Source organism: Rana temporaria, chromosome 7, assembly GCF_905171775.1.
Source record: "Rana temporaria chromosome 7, aRanTem1.1, whole genome shotgun sequence".
Lineage (NCBI taxonomy): Eukaryota > Metazoa > Chordata > Amphibia > Anura > Ranidae > Rana > Rana temporaria.
Window position 1 is genome coordinate 208,782,028 of NC_053495.1, and position 25,813 is coordinate 208,807,840.

General features: G+C 48.8%; 1 protein-coding gene across 1 annotated transcript in view; it reads left to right on the top strand.

Annotated features, from left to right (window-relative positions):
- Window positions 1-25,813, top strand: part of IPO13 (importin 13) — a 46,336-nt gene that overhangs the window by 14,351 nt on the left and 6,172 nt on the right. The window contains exons 4-7 of the mRNA XM_040360922.1: window positions 8,127-8,179; window positions 15,084-15,150; window positions 21,803-21,861; window positions 23,073-23,162. Coding sequence (XP_040216856.1) covers window positions 8,127-8,179; window positions 15,084-15,150; window positions 21,803-21,861; window positions 23,073-23,162 — 269 coding nt within the window. The remainder of the gene's footprint in view (window positions 1-8,126; window positions 8,180-15,083; window positions 15,151-21,802; window positions 21,862-23,072; window positions 23,163-25,813) is intronic.

Below are 25,813 nucleotides of genomic sequence, written 5' to 3' on the forward strand. Positions count from 1 at the left end.
GGGGGTAAATTCTCCCGGGGGGGGGGGGGGGCTGTAGTTAAAGGCTCATACACGCTATAAGAAAATCGGGTGAACATTTTCATCCAAAGAATTTCCGTACGATTTTCGTATAGTGCGTACACAACTTTCAAAAAGCGGATTCCGAACAGGAACGGAACAAGCGATTTTCGGGCGATGATGATGCACGTGTGTAGCGTTTTCGTAGAAGAAAAATCAGAAAAGACTGCGCATGATCAGAAACATTAAACAAATGCCTTTGTCTTACGAGGATTTCCCTACGTATATTCGTTCATCGGTTCCGTAAGAGTGGCTGGCGGTGGGTTTTATTGTGTTTTTTTTGTTTTTTTTTTGTATGGCAACATATAAACCAGGGTTTGACAAATTTGCTTGGAATCTAGGAGCCAGCTAAAAAAGTTAGGAGCCAGAAAACGCACCCCGTCCCGACGAGCTCGTGCGCAGAAGCGAACACATACGTGAGCAGCGCCCGCATATGTAAACGGTGTTCAAACCACACATGTGAGGTATCGCCGCGATCGTTAGAGCGAGAGCAATAATTCTAGCCCTAGACCTCCTCTGTAACTCAAAACATGCAACCTGTAGAATTTTTTTAAACGTCGCCTATGGAGATTTTAAAGGGTAAAAGTTTGTCGGCATTCCACAAGCGGACACAATTTTGAAGCGTGACATGTTGGGTATCAATTTACTCGGCGTAACATTATCTTTCATAATATAAAAAAAAAATGGGGATAACTTTACTGTTGTCTTATTTTTTAATTAAAAAAAGTGTAATTTTTTCCCAAAAAAGTGAGCTTGTAAGACCGCTGCGCAAATACAGCGTGACAGAAAGTATTGCAACGATCGCCATTTTATTCTCTAGGGTGTTAGGATAAAAAATATATATAATGTTTGGGGGTTCTAATTAGAGGGAAGAAGATGGCAGTGAAAATAGTGAAAAATGACATTAGAATTGCTGTTTAACTTGTAATGCTTAAAGCGGATGTGCCACGGGAACAAAATATTAAAAGCCAGCAGCTACAAATACTGCAGCTGCTGACTTTTAATATTAGGACACTTACCTGTCCTGGAGTCCAGCGCCGATCGCAGCAGAGCACGAGCGATCGCTCGTCACTCTGCTGCTCCCCCCGCCATCCACGCTGAGGGAACCAGGAAGTGAAGCGCTGCGGCTTCACTGCCCGGTTCCCTACGGCGCATGCGCGAGTCGCGCTGCGCCCGCCGATTGGCTCACACGCTGTGTGCTGGGAGCCGAGTGTTCCCAGCACACAACGGGCGACAGACGGGATGTGACGGAATGCCCGTCTTTCGCCCGTATCGTGTGGCCGGAAGTGGGTGCAAATACCTGTCTTTAGACAGGTGTCTGCACCCCCCTCCCCCCTGAAAGGTGTCAAAAGTGACATCGGAGGGGGGGAGGGTTCCGATCAGCGGGACTCCACTTTAGGGTGGAGGACCGCTTTAACTTGTAATACCAACGGCCACCACCAGATGGCGCCAGTTCACATCTGGTGGTTATAACTTGTAATACCAACGGCTCACCACCAGATGGCGCCACCTTCCAAGCCAAGTCGCCAGGACACTATTTCTGGCGACCGGGATTTGTCGAGCCTTGATTTAAACGACACGTTTTATCGGTATGTTAAGGCTTCAGTAATTACAAACGTATGTTCACCTCGCCCTCCGAGCTGTATGGTGGTCTTCAGAGTGTACATTGTGAGTAAACGTCGGCAGTTTCCAGAGACCGTGTATGTGCTGCCCGGAGACTCGTCTGCACATACGGCATTGCCTAAAAAGGTCCCGCAGCTTTGTATGGGGGGAGTCCAATTTGAAGCTGCCATCACCTGCACTAGTTTTACAGTTCTGTTTATTGCATCCTTTTTTGTTATTTATTAGTGTATAAGCACTGCTCTTCTCTGTGCCTTTCGCTATTTTTGCTTTCCTCTTGCTTTGTTGTGTACATATTCACCCTTTTTGTGTAATCGCCATATGAGCCCAGCTTAAAACTTTTTTTTCCGGAAACAATATAAAAATGGAGGAAGGACAGACAGACTTGCCGTTGCAGACAATTGGATTAATTCTCTTGTGCTGCCAAATTTCCAAACCCTGCGGTCTTGAGCAGCCAGAACCATTGATCAGCCCCTCCCACTTAGGTGTGCAAACTGGGTGTGCCAGGGCACACCCTAGTCACCCCTTGCGCCATGGGTGTTGCTTCAGGGGTCACAGTGGCAACCCTGCCCATGCTCCGGGTGGCCTCCCTGTCACTTTAGGTTTTAAGCTCGCCATACACCTATAGATTATCTGCAGATTTTCTATGGTTAGACCCCTTTCACACAAAGGAGTTTTTCAGGCGGTACAGCGCTAAAAATAGCGCTGCTATACCGCCTGAAAGACTCCTGCCCAGCATTCTCAATGTGAAAGCCAGAGGGCTTTCACACTGAGGCGATGCGCTGGCAGGAGAGAGAAAAATCTCCTATCAGCAGCATCTTTGGAGCGGTGGGAGGAGCGGTATGTATACCGCTCCTTCACCGCTCCTTCCCATTTAAAACAATGGGAAACCGCGGCAATACCGCCCACAATGCGCCTCTGCAGAGGCGCACTACGGGCGGTATTAACCCTTTATCGGCCGCTAGCGGGGGTTAATACCGCACCGCTAGCGGCCGAATCCCGCGGCAAATCCGATGGTATAGCGCCGCTATTTTTAGCAGCGCTATACCGCAACCGTGGCTCCCTGCCCCAGTGTGAAAGGGGCCTTAGATGGAAAAAGTGCAACAGATTTCTCCATGTACGCTAAACTGTGTGGCTGGAGGAATCTCCCACTGGGCCAAGCTTCAGTATCTTGCTAGTTGGGCCCCGCTGGCTCTCAACCTAAACAATGCCTGCACCCAATCGGAATGTTCAGGTATTGTGAGAGCCAGCCGAGCCGACTAGCAAGATATGGAAGCTTGGGCTAGTGGGAGATTCCTCCGTCCATACAGTTCAGCTTAGATGGAGGAATCTGTTCCACTTTTTCCATCTGACCATAGAAAATCTGCAGATAACCTATAGGTGTATGGCCAGTCTTAAGCCTCGTACACACCATCGGTCCATCCGATGAGAACGGTCTGAAGGACCGTTGTCATCAGTTAACCGATGAAGCTGACTGATGGTCCGTCGCACCTACACACCATCGGTTAAAAAAACGATCGTGTCAGAACGCGGTGACGTAAAACACGACGACGTGCTGAAAAAAAGGAAGTTCAATGCTTCCAAGCATGCGTCGACTTGATTCTGAGCATGCGTGGATTTTTGGTTAAATTTAAAGCAAGTTGGCTTTTTTTTAACCGATGGTTAAATAACCTATGGGGCCCACACATGATCGGTTTTGACCGATGAAAACGGTCCTTCAGACCGTTGTCCTCTGGTTAACCGATCGTGTGTACGAGGCCTTATGGAACCTAGAAAGGAGCAGGGGAGACATTTACTGGAACGGATTCCCTTTCCCTCTTGCAGCCACTGAAAGCCTGCTTCTCCCCCCTCTCCCTCCCGCAGGAATTCAGCTGCTGCAGGAAGGAAAAAGGGATCGGTTACAGTAAATGCCCCCCCCCCCCCCCGCTTAAGTTGAGGATTGCCTTCTTTCTGCTGCTGGCTTTCCCTCCTCTCCCACCAACTACTGCGGGGGATGTTTCAGAATGGAGAGTGGGAAAGGGGTCGGTAAATGTCATTTACCAGCCCCTTCCTTTTTGGTGCCGATCACTCTGTGTGTTTGTTCGTAATGAAAGTAATTAATTATTAACCTCTTAGGTAAAGAGCACATAGTTAGTTTAAACATAGTACCATCGTCCTGGAAAGTATTGAATAGAGGTAGGACTTGCGGGGACCCCAAAAGACCAAAACAGAAAAGGGGGCAGTAGGACTATTGCGGTACAAAGATGAGAAGGTAAACTCACAAAGAGGAAATGGAATAAAAGTTTATAAATTTATTGACATGGTATCAAAAAATAAAGGACATCAAAACAACATAGACAATAAAATACAATACAAGACGTTGTGACTGACCATACAGGTCACCGAGAGTGATAAACCCCTTGGGGAGAATCACGGTGAAAGTAGGGGTCACGAAGGGGATTCTCAACTAGTTTCGCGACAGGCTTCAAAACGATCACAAGAACGGTGAGCAAAAATCCCAGAACCACACAGGGGGGCCTAGTGAATGACCTGCAGAGAGCTGGGACCAACGTAACAAAGGCTACCATCACGAACGCACTACGCCGCCAGGGACTCGGATCCTGCAGTGCCAGACGTGTCCCCCTGCTTAAGCCAGTACACGTCCGGGCCCGTCTGAGGTTTGCTAGAGAGCATTTGGATGATCCAGAAGTGGATTGGGAGAATGTCATATGGTCAGATGAAACCAAAGTAGAACTGTTTGGTAAAAACACAACTTGTCGCGTTTGGAGGAGAGAGAATGCTGAGTTGCAACCAAAGAACACCATACCTACTGTGAAGCATGGGGGTGGCAACATCATGCTTTGGGGCTGTTTCTCTGCAAAGGGAATAGGACGACTGATCCGTGTACATGAAAGAATGAATGGGGCCATGTATCATGAGATTTTTAGTGCAAACCTCCTCCCATCAGCAAGGGCATTGAAGATGGAACGTGGCTGGGTCTTTCAGCATTACAATGATCCCAAACACACCACCCCGGGCAACGAAGGAGTGGCTTCGTAAGAAGCATTTCAAGGTCCCTGAGTGGCCTAGCCAGTCTCCAGATCTCAACCCTATAGAAAACCTTTGGAGGTTTCTCACCTTCACTGAGATCCCTTCATTGGTTGCCAGTAAAAGACAGAATAACTTTCAAGGCACTCTGTCTAATACATAAGTGTGTTTAAGGAAATGCCCCCCAATATCTATGCGAAAAACGAAAAGCTCACAACCCCAATAGCGTTCTACAATCCACCAACAGAAAATCTACTCCAGATACCCAAAGCCAGATACAAGTGCAAAGGAGAATGAAGATTTGCAGTCCAAGGACCCAGACTATGGAACGCTCTACCAACCACCATCCGACTGGAGGTGAACTACTTGGCCTTCAGAAGAAAAATCAAAACCCATCTCTTCTGAGGGCAAAAAAGTTTACTCAGGGAATGGATACTAAGCGCCCAGAGGCGATTCAGTTCGCATGTGTTGCGCTGTATAAGTTTCTCACTCACTTACTCAAAGTTCATGTTGCCCAGCGACAGCCCCGAAACATCACTGCTCTAGAGGAGATCTGAATGGAGGAGATCTGGGCCAACATACCAGCAACAGTGTGTGACAACCTTGTGAAGACTTACAGAAAACGTTTGACCTTTGTCATTGCCAACAAAGGATAGATAACAAAGTATTGAGATGAACTTTTCATATTCACCAAATACTTATTTTCCACCATAATTTGAAAATCCATTCTTTCCATGTGATTGTCTGGATTTGTTTCCACATTTTGTCTCTCATAGTTGAGGTCTACCTATGATGACAATCACAGGCCTCTCTTGTCTTTTTAAGTGGGAGAACTTCCACTGTAAATGGTCCACCACAAAAAAAATGCCTATATCAGTGTTGCTCTTGAGCTGAGAGTAATGAATCCTTTCAGATGGTCGACCATTCCACCAGCCGAAAAAAAAGGAAGAAACCAGTTCACGAGAACACCACAGTGTAGGGAGATCCACCTCACCAGATTATATGACCACCAATAAAAAGATAGGCAAACACTTGCTTAATGTCATCAATGCCGGGATATCCCTGGATAAGGTGATCAGCCATCTCAAGAGTCTGCAGCTTATTCCAAACATTCAGGGGAATGCCCTGGCCGGGCATTTCTCGTCAGGACACCGGGATATCCCTTGATCTCCAAAAGAAGCTCCCCCACACACCTCATTCCAAAGATGTCCACAAAGGTTAAAGACGAGTAGAAAAAACTCTCCTAGTGTAGTAAATAAAGTCCTCCAATTTATTTAAATTGGATTAAAAATACACAGTGAAGGGCAAAACTAGAGTTCTCATATATTGCTGAAGTAAATACATTCGATCCTCTGCTTGCGTTTGGCTTCCAGGTCTCGGTTTGGGTGATGGCATCACCTCAGTTCGCCCCCACCCAACGTGTTTCGTCATAGCAGACGAATGGTATTACCTATGGAAAAGCAGACTTTACTACCGCTCTAAAATAAAACATTTGTATGGCTGCTATGAAGGAACCATACAAGCCCCCCCCCCCTCCTCCATTGTTATAATGTCCCCTCTAATAGTGAAGCAGTAAGACAAGAAAAAAGGGGGAGCGAGCTGCTCACTGTTGTTGCCCAACCATAGGGAGCATGAGTTCTCATATATTGCTGAAGTAAATACATTCGATCCTTAGCTTGCGTTTGGCAACAGCCCACTTCCAGGTCTTGGTTTGGGTGATAGCACCACCTCCATTGGCCCCGACCCAACGCGTTTCGTCATAGCAGACGAATGGCTGCTATGAAACAACCATCCAAGCCCCCCCTTCCTCCATTGTTATAATGTCCCCTCTAATAGTGAGCAGTAAGACAAGAAAAAAGGGGGAGCCAGCTGCTCACGAAGGAGTCTGTCCGTTTGTTGCCCAACCATAGGGAGCATGATTGGTTGTATATGGACAATACAGGCCATGAGACAAATCCTTCCTTTAGACATTCTGATCAATTAAGGCCGCTGTATTGTACTTCAAGAATGAAAGGTTTTCATACCAAAGAAAGCCAGATGGTAAGGTGATCGATCAGCCATCTCAAGAGTCTGCAGCTTATTCCAAACATTCAGGGGAATGCCCTGGCCGGGCATTTCTCGTCAGGACACCGGGATATCAATGGATCTCCAAAAGAAACTCCCCCACACACCTCATTCCAAAGATGTCCACAAAGGTTAAAGATTAATAGAAAAAACTCTCCTAGTGTAGTAAATAAAGCCCTCCAATTTATTTAAAATAGATTAAAAATACACAGTGAAGGGCAAAACTAGAGTTCTCATATATTGCTGAAGTAAATACATTCGATCCTCTGCTTGCGTTTGGCAACAGCCCACTTCCAGGTCTCGGTTTGGGTGATGGCACCACCTCCATTGGCCCCGATCCAAAGCGTTTCGTCATAGCAGACGAATGCCTGCTATGAAACAACCATCCAAGCCCCCCCCCCTTCCTCCATTGGTATAATGTCCCCTCTAATAGTGAGCAGTAAGACAAGAAAAAAGGGGGAGCCAGCTGCTCACGAAGGAGTCTGTCCATTTGTTGCCCAACCATAGGGAGCATGAGTTCTCATATATTGCTGAAGTAAAAACATTCGATCCTCAGCTTGCGTTTGGCAACAGCCCACTTCCAGGTCTCGGGTTGGGTGATAGCACCACCTCCATTGGCCCCGATCCAACGCGTTTCGTCATAGCAGACGAATGGCTGCTATGAAACAACCATCCAAGCCCCCCCCCCCTTCCTCCATTGTTATAATGTCCCCTCTAATAGTGAAGCAGTAATATAGGAAAAAGGGGGAGCCAGCTGCTCACGAAGGAGTCTGTCCGTTTGTTGCCCAACCATAGGGAGCATGATTGGTTGTATATGGGACAATACAGGCCATGAGACAAATCCTTCCTTTAGACATTCTGATCAATTAAGGCCGCTGTATTGTACTTCAAGAATGAAAGGTTTTCATACCAAAGAAAGCCAGATGGTAAGGTGATCAGCCATCTCAAGAGTCTGCAGCTTATTCCAAACATTCGGGGGCGCTAAGGCCTCCGGGGGAACAAGCGCTGTAAAACTGGCTCTGTCGTCCTTCTTACCGCATTCCATCTCTGATGTCTGATTTTGTGCGGGATGGTCAGGGTCAAAAGCATCTTTCTTTTTGATTTGTTCGTTCTGTTTTTTGGGTTCTTCAAGTCTCATGATTTTGTTTCTTTGACCAGTTTCGAGTTGATCATGTCTTCTTTCCTCACCTCCTTTCCTCCTCATCCCTCCTCTGACCCCAGCACCTTTCCCCCCTCCCCTTCCTCCTCCCCCTCCACCTCCCCCTGTGATCTTTTTCTGTATCACATGACTTATATGATATTAAGTTGCTGTTTGTATAATTTTTTTCTCTTAAGTTACATCTTTATTATATTTTTAGGACCCAGGAACCATCCTGATATTGTTGATTCATTTATGCAACTCCTGGCACAGGTGTGTTTTGAGTTTCATTCACTTTTCTTTCTCTCTCTCTTCCTATTTTTCGATTTCTTTCTTCCTTTATTTGATTCAATTTATCTTTCTGTTCTCTCCCAACCCCCGTTTCTTGCTATGATTTTCTTTTCAGTTATGTAGCTTTTCTCCATCAAGTTTTGCACCAGATCTTTCTTTGAGATGGCCTCTCGGGAAGCAAATTAAAAAAGAAAGTTTATGGGTCTGTGTGGCCCTAGAGGACAGGATCACTTCATGCGGGGGGGTAGAATATTTAGGAACAAGGCTTATTAGCCACCTCTGAATGTAGGCTATTGCTTTCAAACCAAGGTTTAACCATAAATTTTCCTTTCCAGCTACTGTAACCCAAGTGGGGGCAGCTAGGGTCATTGTGACTTGACCTTCTAGTTTTATGAAGATGGAAGCCCCTCATCTCGTTGTTTTGTCCTTTTTTCAGAATTTGCATTCTCTGTCTTATTTCAGTTGCTATGCATTACATATGTTTTATACAACGTTGGCCATGCATACTCAGTACGTAGTGGTATAAGTGTTTGTAGAAATGAAGTCCTTTTTTTCATCTGGTAATAACTGAGACATTGCTCTGAGGAAGAAGGAGGAGGAGGAATTTAAGGGTCAGTCCACACAAAAATGTTTTTATTTTTCAATATGTGCTGGAATTTTTAATTTCAGTTTTTTTTTATTATTGGAGACGGTTAAGAGTGAGCTGATTTTTTTATTTTTTTTTCTGGATCTTCAGACTTACTGTGACCATTATATGGGGCTCTCACACTACCCAGTTGGGTTGGAAACACTTTTTTTATGTTCTAGAGCAGGGGTGTCAAACTCAAATTCATCGGGGGCTGCATCAGCAGTATGGTTGCCTTCAAAGGGCCCGGGGTCAGAGTGGAGGGGTCAGGATTGCGCTACATACAGAGTGGCGGGTTAGGATTGGGCTACGTACAGAGTGGAGGGGTCAGGACTGGGCTACGTACAGAGTGGAGGGGTCAGGACTGGGCTACGTACAGAGTGGAGGGGTCAGGACTGGGCTACGTACAGAGTGGAGGGGTCAGGACTGGGCTACGTACAGAGTGGAGGGGTCAGGACTGGGCTACGTACAGAGTGGAGGGGTCAGGACTGGGCTACGTACAGAGTGGAGGGGTCAGGACTGGGCTACGTACAGAGTGGAGGGGTCAGGACTGGGCTACGTACAGAGTGGAGGGGTCAGGACTGGGCTACGTACAGAGTGGAGGGGTCAGGACTGGGCTACGTACAGAGTGGAGGGGTCAGGACTGGGCTACGTACAGAGTGGAGGGGTCAGGACTGGGCTGCGTACAGAGTGGAGGGGTCAGGACTGGGCTGCGTACAGAGTGGAGGGGTCAGGACTGGGCTGCGTACAGAGTGGAGGGGTCAGGACTGGGCTACGTACAGAGTGGAGGGGTCAGGACTGGGCTACGTACAGAGTGGAGGGGTCAGGACTGGGCTACGTACAGAGTGGAGGGGGTCAGGATTGGGCTACGTACAGAGTGGGGGGGGTCAGGATTGGGCTACGTACAGAGTGGAGGGGTCAGGACTGCGCTACGTACAGAGTGGAGGGGTCAGGATTGGGCTACGTACAGAGTGGAGGGGTCAGGATTGGGCTACGTACAGAGTGGAGGGGTCGGGACTGCGCTACATACAGGGTGGAGGGGTTAGGATTGGGCTACGTACAGAGTGGATGGGGTCAGGATTGGGCTACGTACAGAGTGGAGGGTTAGGATTGGGCTACGTACAGAGTGGAGGGTTCAGGATTGGGCTACGTACAGAGTGGAGGGGTCAGGATTGGGCTACGTACAGAGTGGAGGGGTCAGGACTGGGCTACGTACAGAGTGGAGGGGTCAGGACTGGGCTACGTACAGAGTGGAGGGGTCAGGACTGGGCTACGTACAGAGTGGAGGGGTCAGGACTGGGCTACGTACAGAGTGGAGGGGTCAGGACTGGGCTACGTACAGAGTGGAGGGGTCAGGACTGGGCTACGTACAGAGTGGAGGGGTCAGGACTGGGCTACGTACAGAGTGGAGGGGTCAGGACTGGGCTACGTACAGAGTGGAGGGGTCAGGACTGGGCTACGTACAGAGTGGAGGGGTCAGGACTGGGCTACGTACAGAGTGGAGGGGTCAGGACTGGGCTACGTACAGAGTGGAGGGGTCAGGACTGGGCTACGTACAGAGTGGAGGGGTCAGGACTGGGCTACGTACAGAGTGGAGGGGTCAGGACTGGGCTACGTACAGAGTGGAGGGGTCAGGACTGGGCTACGTACAGAGTGGAGGGGGTCAGGATTGGGCTACGTACAGAGTGGGGGGGGGTCAGGATTGGGCTACGTACAGAGTGGAGGGGTCAGGACTGCGCTACGTACAGAGTGGAGGGGTCAGGATTGGGATACGTACAGAGTGGAGGGGTCAGGATTGGGCTACGTACAGAGTGGAGGGGGTCAGGATTGGGCTACGTACAGAGTGGTGGGGGTCAGGATTGGGCTACGTACAGAGTGGAGGGGGTCAGGATTGGGCTACGTACAGAGTGGTGGGGGTCAGGATTGGGCTACGTACAGAGTGGAGGGGTCAGGAGTGGGCTACGTACAGAGTGGAGGGGTCAGGATTGGGGCTACGTACAGAGTGGAGGGGGTCAGGATTGGGGCTACGTACAGAGTGGAGGGGGTCAGGATTGGGCTACGTACAGAGTGGAGGGGTCAGGACTGGGCTACGAACAGAGTGGAGGGGGTCAGGATTGGGCTACGTACAGAGTGGAGGGGTCAGGATTGGGCTACGTACAGAGTGGAGGGGGTCAGGATTGGGCTACGTACAGAGTGGAGGGGTCAGGACTGGGCTACGTACAGAGTGGAGTGGTCAGGATTGCGGCCCAAGTTTCCTCACATCTGTACTCTCTCCTGCCTTCCTACCTGGCCCAGCTCTGGTACCTCCCTGTATAGGCGGCTCCCTCCCTTTGTATTGGGCTGTAGTTAGTACCTTCATATCGGCGTCGCTGGAGGGACTGGGGAGGCGGGGCGGAGACAGGGCAGAGGCGGAGACAGAGACAAAGCTGAGACGGGGTGGAGACAGGGCAGAGACAGAACAGCATCGGAGGCTGAGACAAAGCTGAGACGGGGTGGAGGCGGAGACAGAGTGGAGGCTAAAACAGAGCGGCATCAGAGGCTGAGTCGGGGGTGGAGACAGAGGCTGAGTCGGGGGTGGAGACAGAGGCTGAGTCGGGGGTGGAGACAGAGGCTGAGTCGGGGGTGGAGACAGAGGCTGAGTCGGGGGTGGAGACAGAGGCTGAGTCGGGGGTGGAGACAGAGGCTGAGTCGGGGGTGGAGACAGAGGCTGAGTCGGGGGTGGAGACAGAGGCTGAGTCGGGGGTGGAGACAGAGGCTGAGTCGGGGGTGGAGACAGAGGCTGAGTCGGGGGTGGAGACAGAGGCTGAGTCGGGGGTGGAGACAGAGGGGAGGCGGGAGTGGAGACAGAGGGGAGGCGGGAGTGGAGACGGCGCAGAGGGCGAGATCTTTACCACCTGTGTTCTAGAGAATGCACCAGGAGGATTGGGAACACCTTGGGCGCCTGGCAACACCTAAAACTCTTAGGCACATGGGAAGCCAGAAAGTGTAATGGAGATCTTGGCATTAAAAGTTCCCGTCCGGGTCTCTCTTGTAGATACTGGATGGACCTAAAACAGACGGGTACGGGCAACCCCCAACTTAGTTGAGATCACAGTATTGGTGTCTCCAAGAGATTTAGGAAGCAAGTGGGGGTCTCTCGATCGCGTTCCACCTACAACCGAAGAGTCGCGCTTGGATGGAATGATTGTTGAAGTCCTAAAACGATCTTTAGAATATGAAGTCATTATAACGGAACTGGAAATTCCATGACCAGTCAGCTGGGACAGGGATTATAAATAATTTATAAAGCGAGAGGCAAGATTGGTTGGGTCCAGACCGAAATGATTTAGTCCTGACATTGAATGGGTTGTCACATTGTTGTGTACTATGCTTTCAAAAATATAACGAGTATAAAGGGGCAAAAACAAGTGAAAAGTACGCATTTTACTTTTTTTGACTCTTTTTATGTTGATGGTTTACTAATATGTCAAAATATGGAACAGTTCAAGTGCTTCTTTGTTTTCAGTATGATTATGAGAGTTGATGCCTGATGACGATTAATGCCCACACTCCGCAGGTCCTGCTCAATTAACATTGCCACCCTCAGACACCGGCTCCGAAATGGTGATCACATTTGGCCAGGATGAAATGCCTACTGGCACACGCTTAGAAGGAAAAAATGTATCATAGCAGTGGTGGCTCCTTCTGAATGTCGCTGCATAAAATGTCTGTACATGGCGCACACTCCTGAGCTCTGTATGGAGCGCACACTCCTGCGCTCTGTATGGAGCGCACACTCCTGCGCTCTGTATGGAGCGCACACTCCTGAGCTCTGCGCTCTGTATGGAGCGCACACTCCTGAGCTCTGCGCTCTGTATGGAGCGCACACTCCTGAGCTCTGCGCTCTGTATGGAGCGCACACTCCTGAGCTCTGCGCTCTGTATGGAGCGCACACTCCTGAGCTCTGTATGGAGCGCACACTCCTGAGCTCTGCGCTCTGTATGGAGCGCACACTCCTGAGCTCTGCGCTCTGTATGGAGCGCACACTCCTGCGCTCTGTATGGAGCGCACACTCCTGCGCTCTGTATGAAGCGCACACTTCTGAGCTTTGTACATAGCGCACACTCCTGAACTCTGCGCTCTGTACATAGCGCACACTCCTGAACTCTGCGCTCTGTACATAGCGCACACTCCTGAACTCTGCGCTCTGTACATAGCACAAACACTCCTGAGCTCTGTACATAGCGCACACTCCTGAACTCTGTACATAGCGCACACTCCTGAACTCTGTACATAGCGCACACTCCTGAACTCTGTACATAGCGCACACTCCTGAACTCTGTACATAGCGCACACTCCTGAACTCTGTACATAGCGCACACTCCTGAACTCTGTACATAGCGCACACTCCTGAACTCTGTACATAGCGCACACTCCTGAACTCTGTACATAGCGCACACTCCTGAACTCTGTACATAGCGCACACTCCTGAACTCTGTACATAGCGCACACTCCTGAACTCTGTACATAGCGCACACTCCTGAACTCTGCGCTCTGTACATAGCGCAAACACTCCTGAACTCTGTACATAGCGCACACTCCTGAACTCTGCGCTCTGTACATAGCGCACACTCCTGAACTCTGCACATAGCGCAAACACTCCTGAGCTCTGCACATAGCGCAAACACTCCTGAGCTCTGCACATAGCGCAAACACTCCTGAGCTCTGCACATAGCGCAAACACTCCTGAGCTCTGCACATAGCGCAAACACTCCTGAGCTCTGTACATAGCGCAAACACTCCTGAGCACTGCGCTCTTTACATAGCGCACACTCCTGTTGTTTGAAAAAAGAATACATTTTCCTTTACGATCACTTTAACCTATTTCAGTTGAGCCCATGTGAGAATATTCAGTTTTAATGTTTTCAGGCTTACTTATACAAGAGTGATATCCACCAACCTTTATAATCTTCCTGCGACATTTGCTGAATTCTCAGCTGCCTGACCCCAAACACCTCCCGACTCCTGAGTGTGCAGTGTGTGAAGTCGGATAGTAGAAATGACTGTCAGGCTTCAGGTGACCTCTGACCCCCCCGAAGTGTCAGGAGAAAAATGTAAGCCTTTCATAACCAAGCCTGCAACCTTATAATAATAATAATAATAATAATATATAAGACCAGTTAATCTGATCCTTAATAATATCCAGTCACAAGCTATTTTTGTATAGAGTTGGGCAGGATCCAGGCTCCCTCTGGGTTGTCATGCCTCGGGGGCCCTGGAAAAAGAGATGACCCCCCCAAGTTCTTATTCAAGCTACTGTTGTCACTATCCTGAGCTTGCTGGAGGACATGGAAATTATGTATTATAACCCCTTTGCCTGGCAGATTTATTGTGGAAGAGAAGGGATTGTTCTCATTCATGGTGTCCGATGGTTGTGAAGGGCTGGCCGTGGATTTGGTTCCTTCCCATCTCCGCTCAGAATGGAGGAAAAGGTCATGCTTGGAGTAAAATGCGGCCACAGATACAACATTGTTTTATAATGTAGCGATGATTTGTGTGTATAGCTATACCGATGCGCCCAGAAACATGAATTTCTTCTGTGTGCCAGGAAGTACGGCCAATGCCTAGTCATGCAAGGTCAGGGCCGGCCTTGGGTGTTCAGGTACCCTGTGCGAGCTAATCTTGTGTCGCCCCCCCCCCATCTTCACCCCTGGTCACCTAAACATACACAAAGAGGCTGTCCGGGGCCCCTCTATCCTCTGCCGGGAGCCTGGGGAGCAACAATGAGGAAGAGGTGAGGCAAGAGTCAGCGCCGCCCCTAGGTGGCAGTGCGCCCTAGGTGGCTGCCTTCCTAATCCGCCTAGTGGTAGCGCTGGCCGGGCCCTGCTGCGACTCGCATTCTGCGAGCTGTGATAGCCGCACGGCGCCCCTGTTGCCTATGGCGCCCTGTGCAGCCGCACAGCTCGCACACCCCAAAGGCCGGCCCTGTGCAAGGTAGCCATATTGTGTGCAGTTATGTCATTGGCACATCCTGCTTTTAGTTCCGCTCATACAAAGGTGCATGGTTGTGTTCAGGAGATGCCGCTCTCTCCTCTGGGTTTTATTACTGATGGTTACCAAATGTTCTGAGGGGCACTGAAGACGGGTCTTTCCATTTGTTTATCCTCTTGTCAAGAAAACCCGGCAGCCATGCTGACCCCTCTGGACGGGTAAGTTGATGAAGGGTAATGCCTGAGACTGTGTGAAAAGTGTGTTCATGTCTCTGTCTGTTGCACTTTACAGGCCTTGAAGCGCAAACCGTGTCTCTTCCTGTCAACTGAGCTGGATGTAAAGGCCGTGTTCCAGTGTGGTGGGTGACCGTTTATAATATTCCGCAATGAAATTATTATTTTTTTTCAAAGATACCGGAAGGGATGTCAAGCTTATTTTGTAGCTTTAATGTAATCGGGATCTGTTTAAAGGGGTTGTAAAGGTAAAAAAACTGGTGGATTTTTTTTTTTTCAGTCTGTACTTGCCTTTTTCCGTCGTTTTCACCCGGCTTCCGGGTTCTCGCTCCCCCCGGGGAGTAGATGTTTCTAAGCTCTGCATAGATAAGTGACGTGCGCGTCATCGCCTTCCGAAAATATCCAAGTGGGACTCGGCACTTTACGGCGCCTGCGCAGTCAGCTCTACACGGCAGGCGCCGTAAAGAGCCGAGACCCCGTCGGATATTTTCGTAAGGCGATGACACGCACGTCAATCATCTATGCAGAGCTCCCCGTCGGGAAAAAGGAGCGACACGCCCACTCCCCGCAAGGACGAAGACCCGGAAGTGCGGCTGAAGACAGGTAAGTGTAAAAAAAAAAAAAAAAATTGACAAGCCTTTTATTAAGGCTAGAGAAAGGTTAGGCAAAAAAATTATTTTAGGGTGAACCCCCGCTTTAAGGGGTTGTAAAGGTTTGTTTTTTATTTTCTAAATTGGTTCCTTTAACCACTTAAGACCTGGACCAAAATGCAGCTAAAGGACCTTGCCCCTTTTTGCGATTCGGCACTGCGTCGCTTTAACTGACAATTGCGCAGTCGTGCGACGTGGCTCCCAAACAAAATTGGCGTCCTTTTTTTTCCCACAAATAGAGATTTCTTTTGGTGGTATTTGATCACCTCTGCGGTTTTTATTTTTTGCGCTATAAACAAAAATAGAGCGACAATTTTGAAAAAAAATTCAATATTTTTTACTTTTTGCTATAATAAATATCCCCCAACAATATCTAAAAAAAAAAAAAAAAAAAAATTTTCCTCAGTTTAGGCCGATACGTATTCTTCTACCTATTTTTGGTAAAAAAAATCGCAATAAGCGTTTATCGATTTGGTTTGCGCAAAATGTATAGCGTTTACAAAATAGGGGATAGTTTTATTTCATTTTTATTATTTTTTTACTACTAATGGCGGTGATCGGCGATTTTTTTCGTGACTGCGACATTATGGCGGACTCTTCGGACAATTTTGACACATTTTTGGGACCATTGTCATTTTCACAGCAAAAAATGCATTTAAATTGCATTGTTTATTGTGAAAATGACAGTTGCAGTTTGGGAGTTAACCACAGGGGGGCGCTGTAGGAGTTAGTGTTCACTTTGTGTGTGTTTACAACTGTAGGGGGGTGTGGCTGTAGGACTGACGTCATCGATCGAGTCTCCCTTATAAAAGGGATCACTCGATCGATGCAGCCACCACAGTGAAGAACGGGGAAGCCGTGCTTACATACGGCTCTCCCCGTTCTTTAGCTCCGGGGAGCGATCGCGACGGAGCGGCTATAAACGAATAGCCGCGCCGTCGCCCCGGATCGCTCCCCGAGGGGATCCGACCGCCGCATGTAGCGGGGGGAGGGGGTCCCGAACGGACCCCCGACCCACGTCTAGGCAGGCACGTTGATGTGCCTGTCCGTGCCATTCTGCCGACGTATATCTACATGAGGCGGTCGGGAAGTGGTTAAAGCTGAACTCTGGGCCGTGTTAATATTTTTTTACCCATTCTGCCTATCTCTATACGGACAAAAAGACCAATCTCCTGCACTCAAGAGAAGTGCACTGGTAAAAGACAATCCACAATCTTCAGCTGATCCAGGAATTGGACCGGCTTTGCTGCCCCCTGCGGGCCGGGGGGAAACCCAAAGGAATTACTTCAAAAACAAGGAACAGAGGGCTCACCAACCCTAGTGTGTTGCCTTTTGTAATAGCTTAATTTGTATTAAAAAAGACAGGTATACAGGTGAAACTCGAAAAAATTTGAATATTGTGCAAAGGTTAATTTATTTCACTAATGCAACTTAAAAGGTGAAACCAATATATGAGACTCATTACATGCAAAGCAAGAGAATTCAAGCCGTGATTTGTCACAATTGTGATGATTATGGCTTATAGCTCATGAAAACCCCAAATCCACAATCTCAGAAAATGAGAATATTACATGCAATCAATAAAACAAGGGTTGTACATAGAAGAATATCAGACCTCTGAAAAGTAGAAGCTGCATATGTACTCAGTACTTGGTTTGGGCCCCTCAATGCGGCGTGGTATGGAAGCGATCAGCCTGTGGCACTGCTGAGGTGTCATGGAAGACCAGGATGCTTCAATAGCGGCCTTCAGCTCCTCTGCATTGTTGGGTCTCATGTCTCTCATCTTTCTCTGGCAATGCCCCATAGATTCTCTATGGCAGGGGTGGCAAACACAAGGCCCGTGGGCCGAATCCGCGGGTGGCAAACACAAGGCTGCCCGGGCCCCCCATCAGCAGGGGGATCGCTCTCATTGACGTGATTAGTGGTGCAACGGATTGTCACCGATCCGTGATCCGAACGGGTCACCCCGTTCGGATCGGCACACCACGCGATCCGTGGAGCGCTCCACAGCCTCGGCCATAGGAAATTCCCCAGCTTCGGCCTACCTCCGGAGCGGCGGCCATCTTGGTACACCTGGCGGCGGCTGTCTCGTCAGGAAGTGACGTTTCGCGCCGCATCTTGCTCCACCCCATCTTGCCCAGTAACCAGTGCACAGCGTGACACTCTGCACTGCCTCAGCTTGCTGATTACAGACCCAGGACTAGAACCGCAGACATGAGGAGAAAGTATCTGAAATCTACACCTGCGGGTAGGAGAGACACCATCACCCGGGGAGCATGGCTGTCTGTACTGAGCGGAGGAGTGGGACACCTGTGACACCAGATAGGAGAGGAGGGGGACCAGTGTCACTGGGGTCCCCCTTCTCTCCTCTCTGGTGTCACTGGGGTCCCTCTCCTCTCTGGTGTCACTGGGGTCCCCCTCCTCTCCTCTCTGGTGTCACTGAGGAGAGGAGGGGGACCCCAGTGACACCAGAGAGGAGGTTGACACCAGAGAGAAGAGGAGGGGGCGACACCAGTGACACCAGAGAGTAGGGGGGGACACCAGAGAGGAGGGGGGAAAACCAGTGACGCCTCTGGGCATTTAGCAGCATATTGGTCCGGGGCTTAAGTGGTTAATGGTAAACTCAGTTCTTCTTATACAGTTCCATGCTAAAACAATCCAACATATGTCCCTTATTTCCTGCAATACATGAATTATCATTACTGTCCCATCTCATGTAATTCATGATATCAGTTCTCAGTCATCCTATGCCCCTATTGGACATAGGATGACCCTAGACCCAAGAGTCATTGGTGAAGCTGGCACAGGAGTACCCCCCATCCTTCAAAAGTCTCTAGGTATCACGGGCCATTCCGTTACACCTGTGATGTATAACAATTGGCACAATAAAAACTTATTTTAATTTAAAAAAAAGTTCACAATGTACTTGGAGCGACCTGGTCACCTAAACAAGTCCAAAGCGCGAGAAGACCTTCCAGATACGTTTCCCTCCTCGAAAGAGTCAGCCTTTTGGAAGGTCATCTCGTGTTTGGGACTTGTCTAGGCCAGAAGTTCTCAGCTCTGTCCTCAAGTACTCCCATGGCCATGTTTTGGGAATTTCTCTTCGATAAAATAACTGTCCAAAATACCAAGCCGTTGACTGATTTAACCACTTAAGAACCCCTTCACGCCGATATACGTCGGCAGAATGGCACGGCTGGGCACATCCACGTACATGTACGTGGCTCTTTAAGCCCAGCCGTGTCGTCCCCGTTCTTCACTGTGGCGCTGTCATTGATCGAGTGTTTCCTTTTATTGGGAACCACAATCGATGATATCACACCTACAGCCACACCCCCCTACAGTTAGAAACACAAATGAGGTCACACATAACCCCTTCAGCGCCCCCTTGTGGTTAACTGCCATTTTCACAGTAAACAATGCATTTTAAATGCATTTTTTGCTGTGAAAATGACAATGGTCCCAAAAATGTGTCAAAATTGTCCGATGTGTCCGCCATAATGTCGCAGTCACGAAAAAAATCGCCGATCGCTGCCATTAGTAGTGTAAAAAAAAATTGTAAAAATGCAAGAAAACTATACCCTTTTTTTGTAAACGCTATAAATTTTGCGCAAAGCAATCGATAAACACGTATTGCGATTTCCCCCCCCCCCCCCAAAAAATAGGTAGAAGAATACGTATCGGCCTAAACTGAGCAAAAAAAATTATGTTTTGTATATTTTTGGGGGATATTTATTATAGAAAAAAGTAAAAAATATTGAATTTTTTTTAAAATTGTCGCTCTATTTTTGGTAATAGCGCAAAAAATAAAAACCGCAGAGGTGATCAAATACCACCAAAAGAAAGCTCTGTTTGTGGGGAAAAAAGGACGCCAACTTGTTTGGGAGCCACGTCGCACGGCCGTGCAATTGTCAGTTAAAGCGACGCAGTGCCGAATCGCAAAAACTGGCTGGGTCCTTTAGCTGCATAATGGTCCGGGTCTTAAGTGGTTAAAGCACCTGTGCACGATAAAGGAAAACCTGCAAACATGGCCTGTTGGGGGTACGTGAGGATAGAGTTGAAAACCAGTGGTCTAGGTGACCAGGTTCCTCCAAGTACATTGTGAACTTTGATGTGCCCTATTGCTGCTGATGTTTGTTAGTATACACCTGTCCTTTTAATACGCATAAAGCTACCACAATGGTAATGCACTAGGTTGGTTGTGTTTGCCTATCCCTACCTGAATATATATGACACCCATGTGATCATCTCTTTCAGTTAGAAACCACAGTTATGCCCAAGATGCCTGGAAGCAGTTTTAGTGTAGCACCAGCGTCACTTTTTTATCTCTGTCCAGAGCCCAAAGAACAAACTCCAATTGCCATCATGCAATGTGAATTGTAGTTGACAATTGGTTTGAATGGTGGAGGCAGTTAAAAAATGCAGGTGGGTATTTAGCTGATCTATAGTAATGGTGGGAAAGATAGACCAAGAGTCTCCAGGCTTGTCATGTTAGTGGGCATGACACCCTGCACAAAGGCTTTTACCGAGTAATGAGATGCATTAGGTCTCTGAAACAAAATGGGCAAGGCTGAGATCTGTCCCTTGATAGAACCACAAGCTAGAGACCTCCATCAGACTGCCGAAAAGGACAAAATGCACCCCACAGCATAGTGTCGGAGACGAAACTTACCAAGCCTCACACCAGGAAAAAAGGCTTTCCATGTATGGTGGTACAACTTCCTGGAAGTTGACTTTCTTGTAATGAGGAGGCTAGGAATTTAAGAGTTGGAACCACCCCTTTGTCTCATGGTTCATCTCCCAAGAGGTTTACAGTGTCTGCATACCGCGTTCTTCTTGGCCTGTCAGAATTGCCCACCGTTCTCCTGTCCAAGAGGTTGCTAAAGCTGCAGTGGAGGGAAGGCATAGATCAGGGGAAGCTGATCCCAAGAAATTATGAAGGCATCTATCACAAACACCTGAGCGTTCCTGGAGACAAACCTGTTTTGTTTGTTGTTGAATCTGGATGCCAAGAGATCTACATTTGTCATCCTCCGCCACAGACAAATCTCTGTAAATGCCTCTTGGTGAAGGGTCCTTTCTCTCGGTGAAGGGTCCTTTCTCTCGGTGAAGGGTCCTTTCTCTCGGTGAAGGGTCCTTTCTCTCGGTGAAGGGTGCTTTCTCTCGGTGAAGGGTGCTTTCTCTCGGTGAAGGGTGCTTTCTCTCGGTGAAGGGTGCTTTCTCTCGGTGAAGGGTCCTTTCTCTCGGTGAAGGGTCCTTTCTCTCGGTGAAGGGTCCTTTCTCTCGGGGAAGGGTCCTTTCTCTCGGTGAAGGGTCCTTTCTCTCGGTGAAGGGTCCTTTCTCTCGGGGAAGGGTCCTTTCTCTCGGGGAAGGGTCCTTTCTCTCGGGGAAGGGTCCTTTCTCTCGGTGAAGGGTCCTTTCTCTCGGTGAAGGGTGCTTTCTCTCGGTGAAGGGTGCTTTCTCTCGGTGAAGGGTGCTTTCTCTCGGTGAAGGGTGCTTTCTCTCGGTGAAGGGTGCTTTCTCTCTGTGAAGGGTGCTTTCTCTCTGTGAAGGGTGCTTTCTCTCTGTGAAGGGTGCTTTCTCTCGGTGAAGGGTGCTTTCTCTCGGTGAAGGGTCCTTTCTCTCGGTGAAGGGTCCTTTCTCTCGGTGAAGGGTCCTTTCTCTCGGTGAAGGGTCCTTTCTCTCGGTGAAGGGTCCTTTCTCTCGGTGAAGGGTCCTTTCTCTCGGTGAAGGGTGCTTTCTCTCGGGTTCAGCTGCTGGTGTCTGAGAAGGTCCACCTGCCAGTTTTCCACACCTGCAATGGTACATGGTAGAGGGGATATAAATTGATTACAGGTGCCCTTGGGGGGTGGTCAACACCCTGAATGACAAATGTGCCACGCCCTAATACTGAATGGATTGAAAATAAATGTGGAAAAATGGACGTTGTAGGCACGTATGTAAAATATAGCAAATTTTAATGTTTCACAGTTGTGACATATTAATAAGCAAATACATCTAAAAATAGAATACAAAAAATAGACCGAATACAATACAAAAAAACGAATCACGTGGTCAAGAAATACATTCTGCCCATTCTTGTTTTTCTCTTTCAATGTATTCACATCTCCCTCATTATTTCCCACAGCTATCCTCTCGTTAAAGTTCCCGGAGCCGACCACGGTGAAGTCCAGCTGCGCTTTCTTTGTGAGTGTAACATTGCAATCGTCCCATGCCGTACATGACTGCTTTGGGTGATAAATGGAGAACAAGCTGGGGAAAAATAACCATAGCCACCAATCAGAATCCTTATTTAACTTTACACTCTGAATCAAAGAAATTGGTTCTGGAATTTGGTTGGTTGTTGTGGGAGAAATCTAACTTTATATGTAGCAAACATTTCATGAATCAGTCCCATAGAGTGGATATGCTGGCCATACACTGCAATGGCTTTTTATGATAAAAAAAAAGTCAAGTGAATCAAGGTTATATAAACCGATCAGCTTTGACAGGTAAAGTGAATAACACATTATCTCATGACGGTGGTACCTGAAAGTAGGTTAGGTATATTAGACAGCAAGTGAACATTATACCCCGAGGTTAATGTGTTGAAAAAAGTAAAAAAGGGCAAGTGTAAGGATTTAAGTGACTTTTAGGTGGGGAGGGAAGGCTCATTGATGGAGGTGGGGAGGGAAGGCTCATTGATGGAGGTGGGGAGGGAAGGCTCCTTGATGGAGGTGGGGGAGGGAAGACTCCTTGATGGAGGTGGGGAGGGAAGGCTCCTTGATGGAGGTGGGGGAGGGAAGACTCATTGATGGAGGTGGGGAGGGAAGGCTCATTGATGGAGGTGGGGGAGGGAAGGCTCCTTGATGGAGGTGGGGAGGGAAGGCTCCTTGATGGAGGTGGGGAGGGAAGGCTCCTTGATGGAGATGGGGAGGGAAGGCTCCTTGATGGAGGTGGGGAGGGAAGGCTCCTTGATGGAGGTGGGGAGGGAAGGCTCCTTGATGGAGGTGGGGAGGGAAGGCTCCTTGATGGAGGTGGGGAGGGAAGGCTCATTGATGGAGGTGGGGGAGGGAAGACTCATTGATGGAGGTAATACAATCCCCCCAACTATTAGATCTATCCATGGATACCCAAATAATGTCTTTAAATGTAGATTCAGATATTCAGAACAGCGAAATCTCTGTAGTGCTCCAGAATGGGAGGTTATGTGTAATATGCAAGGCTGCTCTGCTGCATTATGAACACAAGAGGTTCTCTGATTGGATGAGGTGTACACTGTGATGTCACCACTCCTGCCTCTCCACGTTGTCCAATCAGAGAACGTTTTGCAGGACTGAAGGGAATGATGGGCTCCATTACCAGCAGGGATTATGTGATTGGAGCGGATGGTTGACTGACGGATATTTTTGTCTCAGATGGAGTTTTTGCCGAGGTGCGGGGAGATCGCTCCGGTGGGACAAGTGGTTCACGACGAAGGCAAATTTCTTCTTCAGGCTACACTCGAGGTGAGAAAATATGAATACCAATGCTGGTTTGTTTGTTCTCTCCTGTAAATTAGGATCTTGGAAGAGAAAAGACCAAGTTCTCCATGGAGTCCGCCCCTTTTTATGTCTGTGTATAGATCTGTGCCAAATAAAACGTAAATTCTCTTACTTTTGATTGGCTACAAATTCTCCTGGAAGTCGGTTCCTTCCAAGTATCCACTACTTTATAAAAATACCTTCTGAGGTTCACTGTGAACTTTCCTGATGGTGAGAACTTGTTTTGTTTTTTTGTACTCTTACTGAGCTTTCTACTGCAAGTTAAAACCTAACACTTTTCTATCTATGGATAATAGATTCTTTACCCCCCTCCCCCTTAACATTTCCTTTAGCCTCCTGACCAGCAGACCCCAAACTTCAGTAGGGTGACCACATCCTATATTTAACAAAAAAAGATGGTTTTATAAATAGTCTTCCCCTTACATCCATGAGTGCCCATCAGACCCCCCCCTTCATCCACGATTGCCCATCAGACTCCACCCCCTTCATCCATGAGTGCCCATCAGAACCCCCCTTCATCCATGAGTGCCCTTTAGAACCCCCCCCCCCTTCACCCATGAGTGCCCATCTGACTCCACCCATTCTTCATCCATGAGTGCCCATCAGACTCCACCCCCTTCTTCATCCATGAGTGCCCATAAGACTCCACCCCCTTCATCCATGAGTGCCCATAAGACTCCACCCCCTTCATCCATGAGTGCCCATCAGACTTCACCCCCTTCTTTATCCATGAGTGCCCATCAGACACCACCTCTTCATCCATGAGTGGCCTTCAGAATCTCCCCCTTTTCATCCATGAGTGCCCATCAGAATCTCCCCCCTTCATCCATTAATGCCCACCAGAACCCCCCCCCTTCATCCATGAGTGCCCATCAGACTCCACCCCCTTCTTCATCCATGAGTGCCCATCAGAATCTCCCCCCTTCATCCATTAATGCCCACCAGAACCCCCCCCCCCTTCATCCATGAGTGCCCATCAGACTCCACCCCCTTCTTCATCCATGAGTGCCCATCAGACTCCACCCCCTTCTTCATCCATGAGTGCCCATCAGACTCCACCCCCTTCTTCATCCATGAGTGCCCATCAGACTCTATCCCCTTCATCCATGAGTGCCCATCAGACTCCACCCCCTTTTTCATCCATGAGTGCCCATCAGACTCCACCCCCTTTTTCATCCATGAGTGCCCATCAGACTCCACCCCCTTCTTCATCCATGAGTGCCCATCAGAATCTCCCCCCTTCATCCATTAATGCCCACCAGAACCCCCCCCCCCCTTCATCCATGAGTGCCCATCAGACTCCACCCCCTTCTTCATCCATGAGTGCCCATCAGACTCCACCCCCTTCTTCATCCATGAGTGCCCATCAGACTCCACCCCCTTCTTCATCCATGAGTGCCCATCAGACTCTATCCCCTTCATCCATGAGTGCCCATCAGACTCCACCCCCTTTTTCATCCATGAGTGCCCATCAGACTCCACCCCCTTTTTCATCCATGAGTGCCCATCAGACTCCACCACCTTCTTCATCCATGAGTGCCCATCAGACTCCACCTCTTCATCCATGAGTGCCCATCAGAATCTAAACCCAAATGTGTTTAAGTAGTCTGCTTTCTGTCCCCCGGCACCCACTGAATATAGGGGACCCAGAGAATTTTTTCTTTAAAAATAGCTGCACAGCGGGGGGGATTAGCTCATTGGTGCACAGTGCTAATTATTACTAGAAGGAAGGGATGACCATATATATCGGCAGTGCTCAGCTGGTCCCAGCTCCAGAGAATCCATCTGCATGAGAAGCTAAATTCCAACCTCCCCAGTCCTCCACCCCTATCCCACCCCACAATTAACTACCCTCTCTCACTTACCCCTCCTACTCTTCCCCCTCCACCCTGCTCTCACTTACCCCTCTACTTCCCTCCCCGCCCTACCCTCGCTAACCCCCCTACTCCCCCTGTCCTGCCCACCCTTCCCCCCCCCCCCCCCACCCTACCCTCCATTACCCCTCACCCCCCTACCATCTACCATCACTTACCCCCCTAATCCCCCGCCCTACCCTCACCTTGCAACCCCTACTCCCCTGCTCTAACCCTCTGCTCCCCCACCCCCCCTACCCTCACTCCCCCCCCCCCCCCACACTGTCCTCACTTACTTACTCACCCTGTCCTCACTTACCCCCTAACTTACCCCCACTTCCCAAACCACTCCTCTACTTAATCTTCCTAGATGATGGGTATCCCTGAGTACTGAATAGTAGTGAATTTTTTTAAATAAAGTATCAGTACTCGGTGTTATATGGTATCGGTGCTTCTCTACTCTCTATACCAGGAGTCGGCAACCTTTTTCCACTTAAGGCCGGATTCCATGTATGTGAATGCATGGAGGACTGCACTCACCTGCTAATAAATGAAGATCATAATCTGGACCCCTTTTACATTACACAGCCCCCGTACCTCTGAACCCCTTTACATTACACAACCCCCGTACCTCTGAACCCCTTTACATTACACAACCCCCGTACCTCTGGCCCCTTTACATTACACAACCCCCGTACCTCTGAACCCCTTTACATTACACAACCCCCGTACCTCTGGCCCCTTTACATTACACAACCCCCG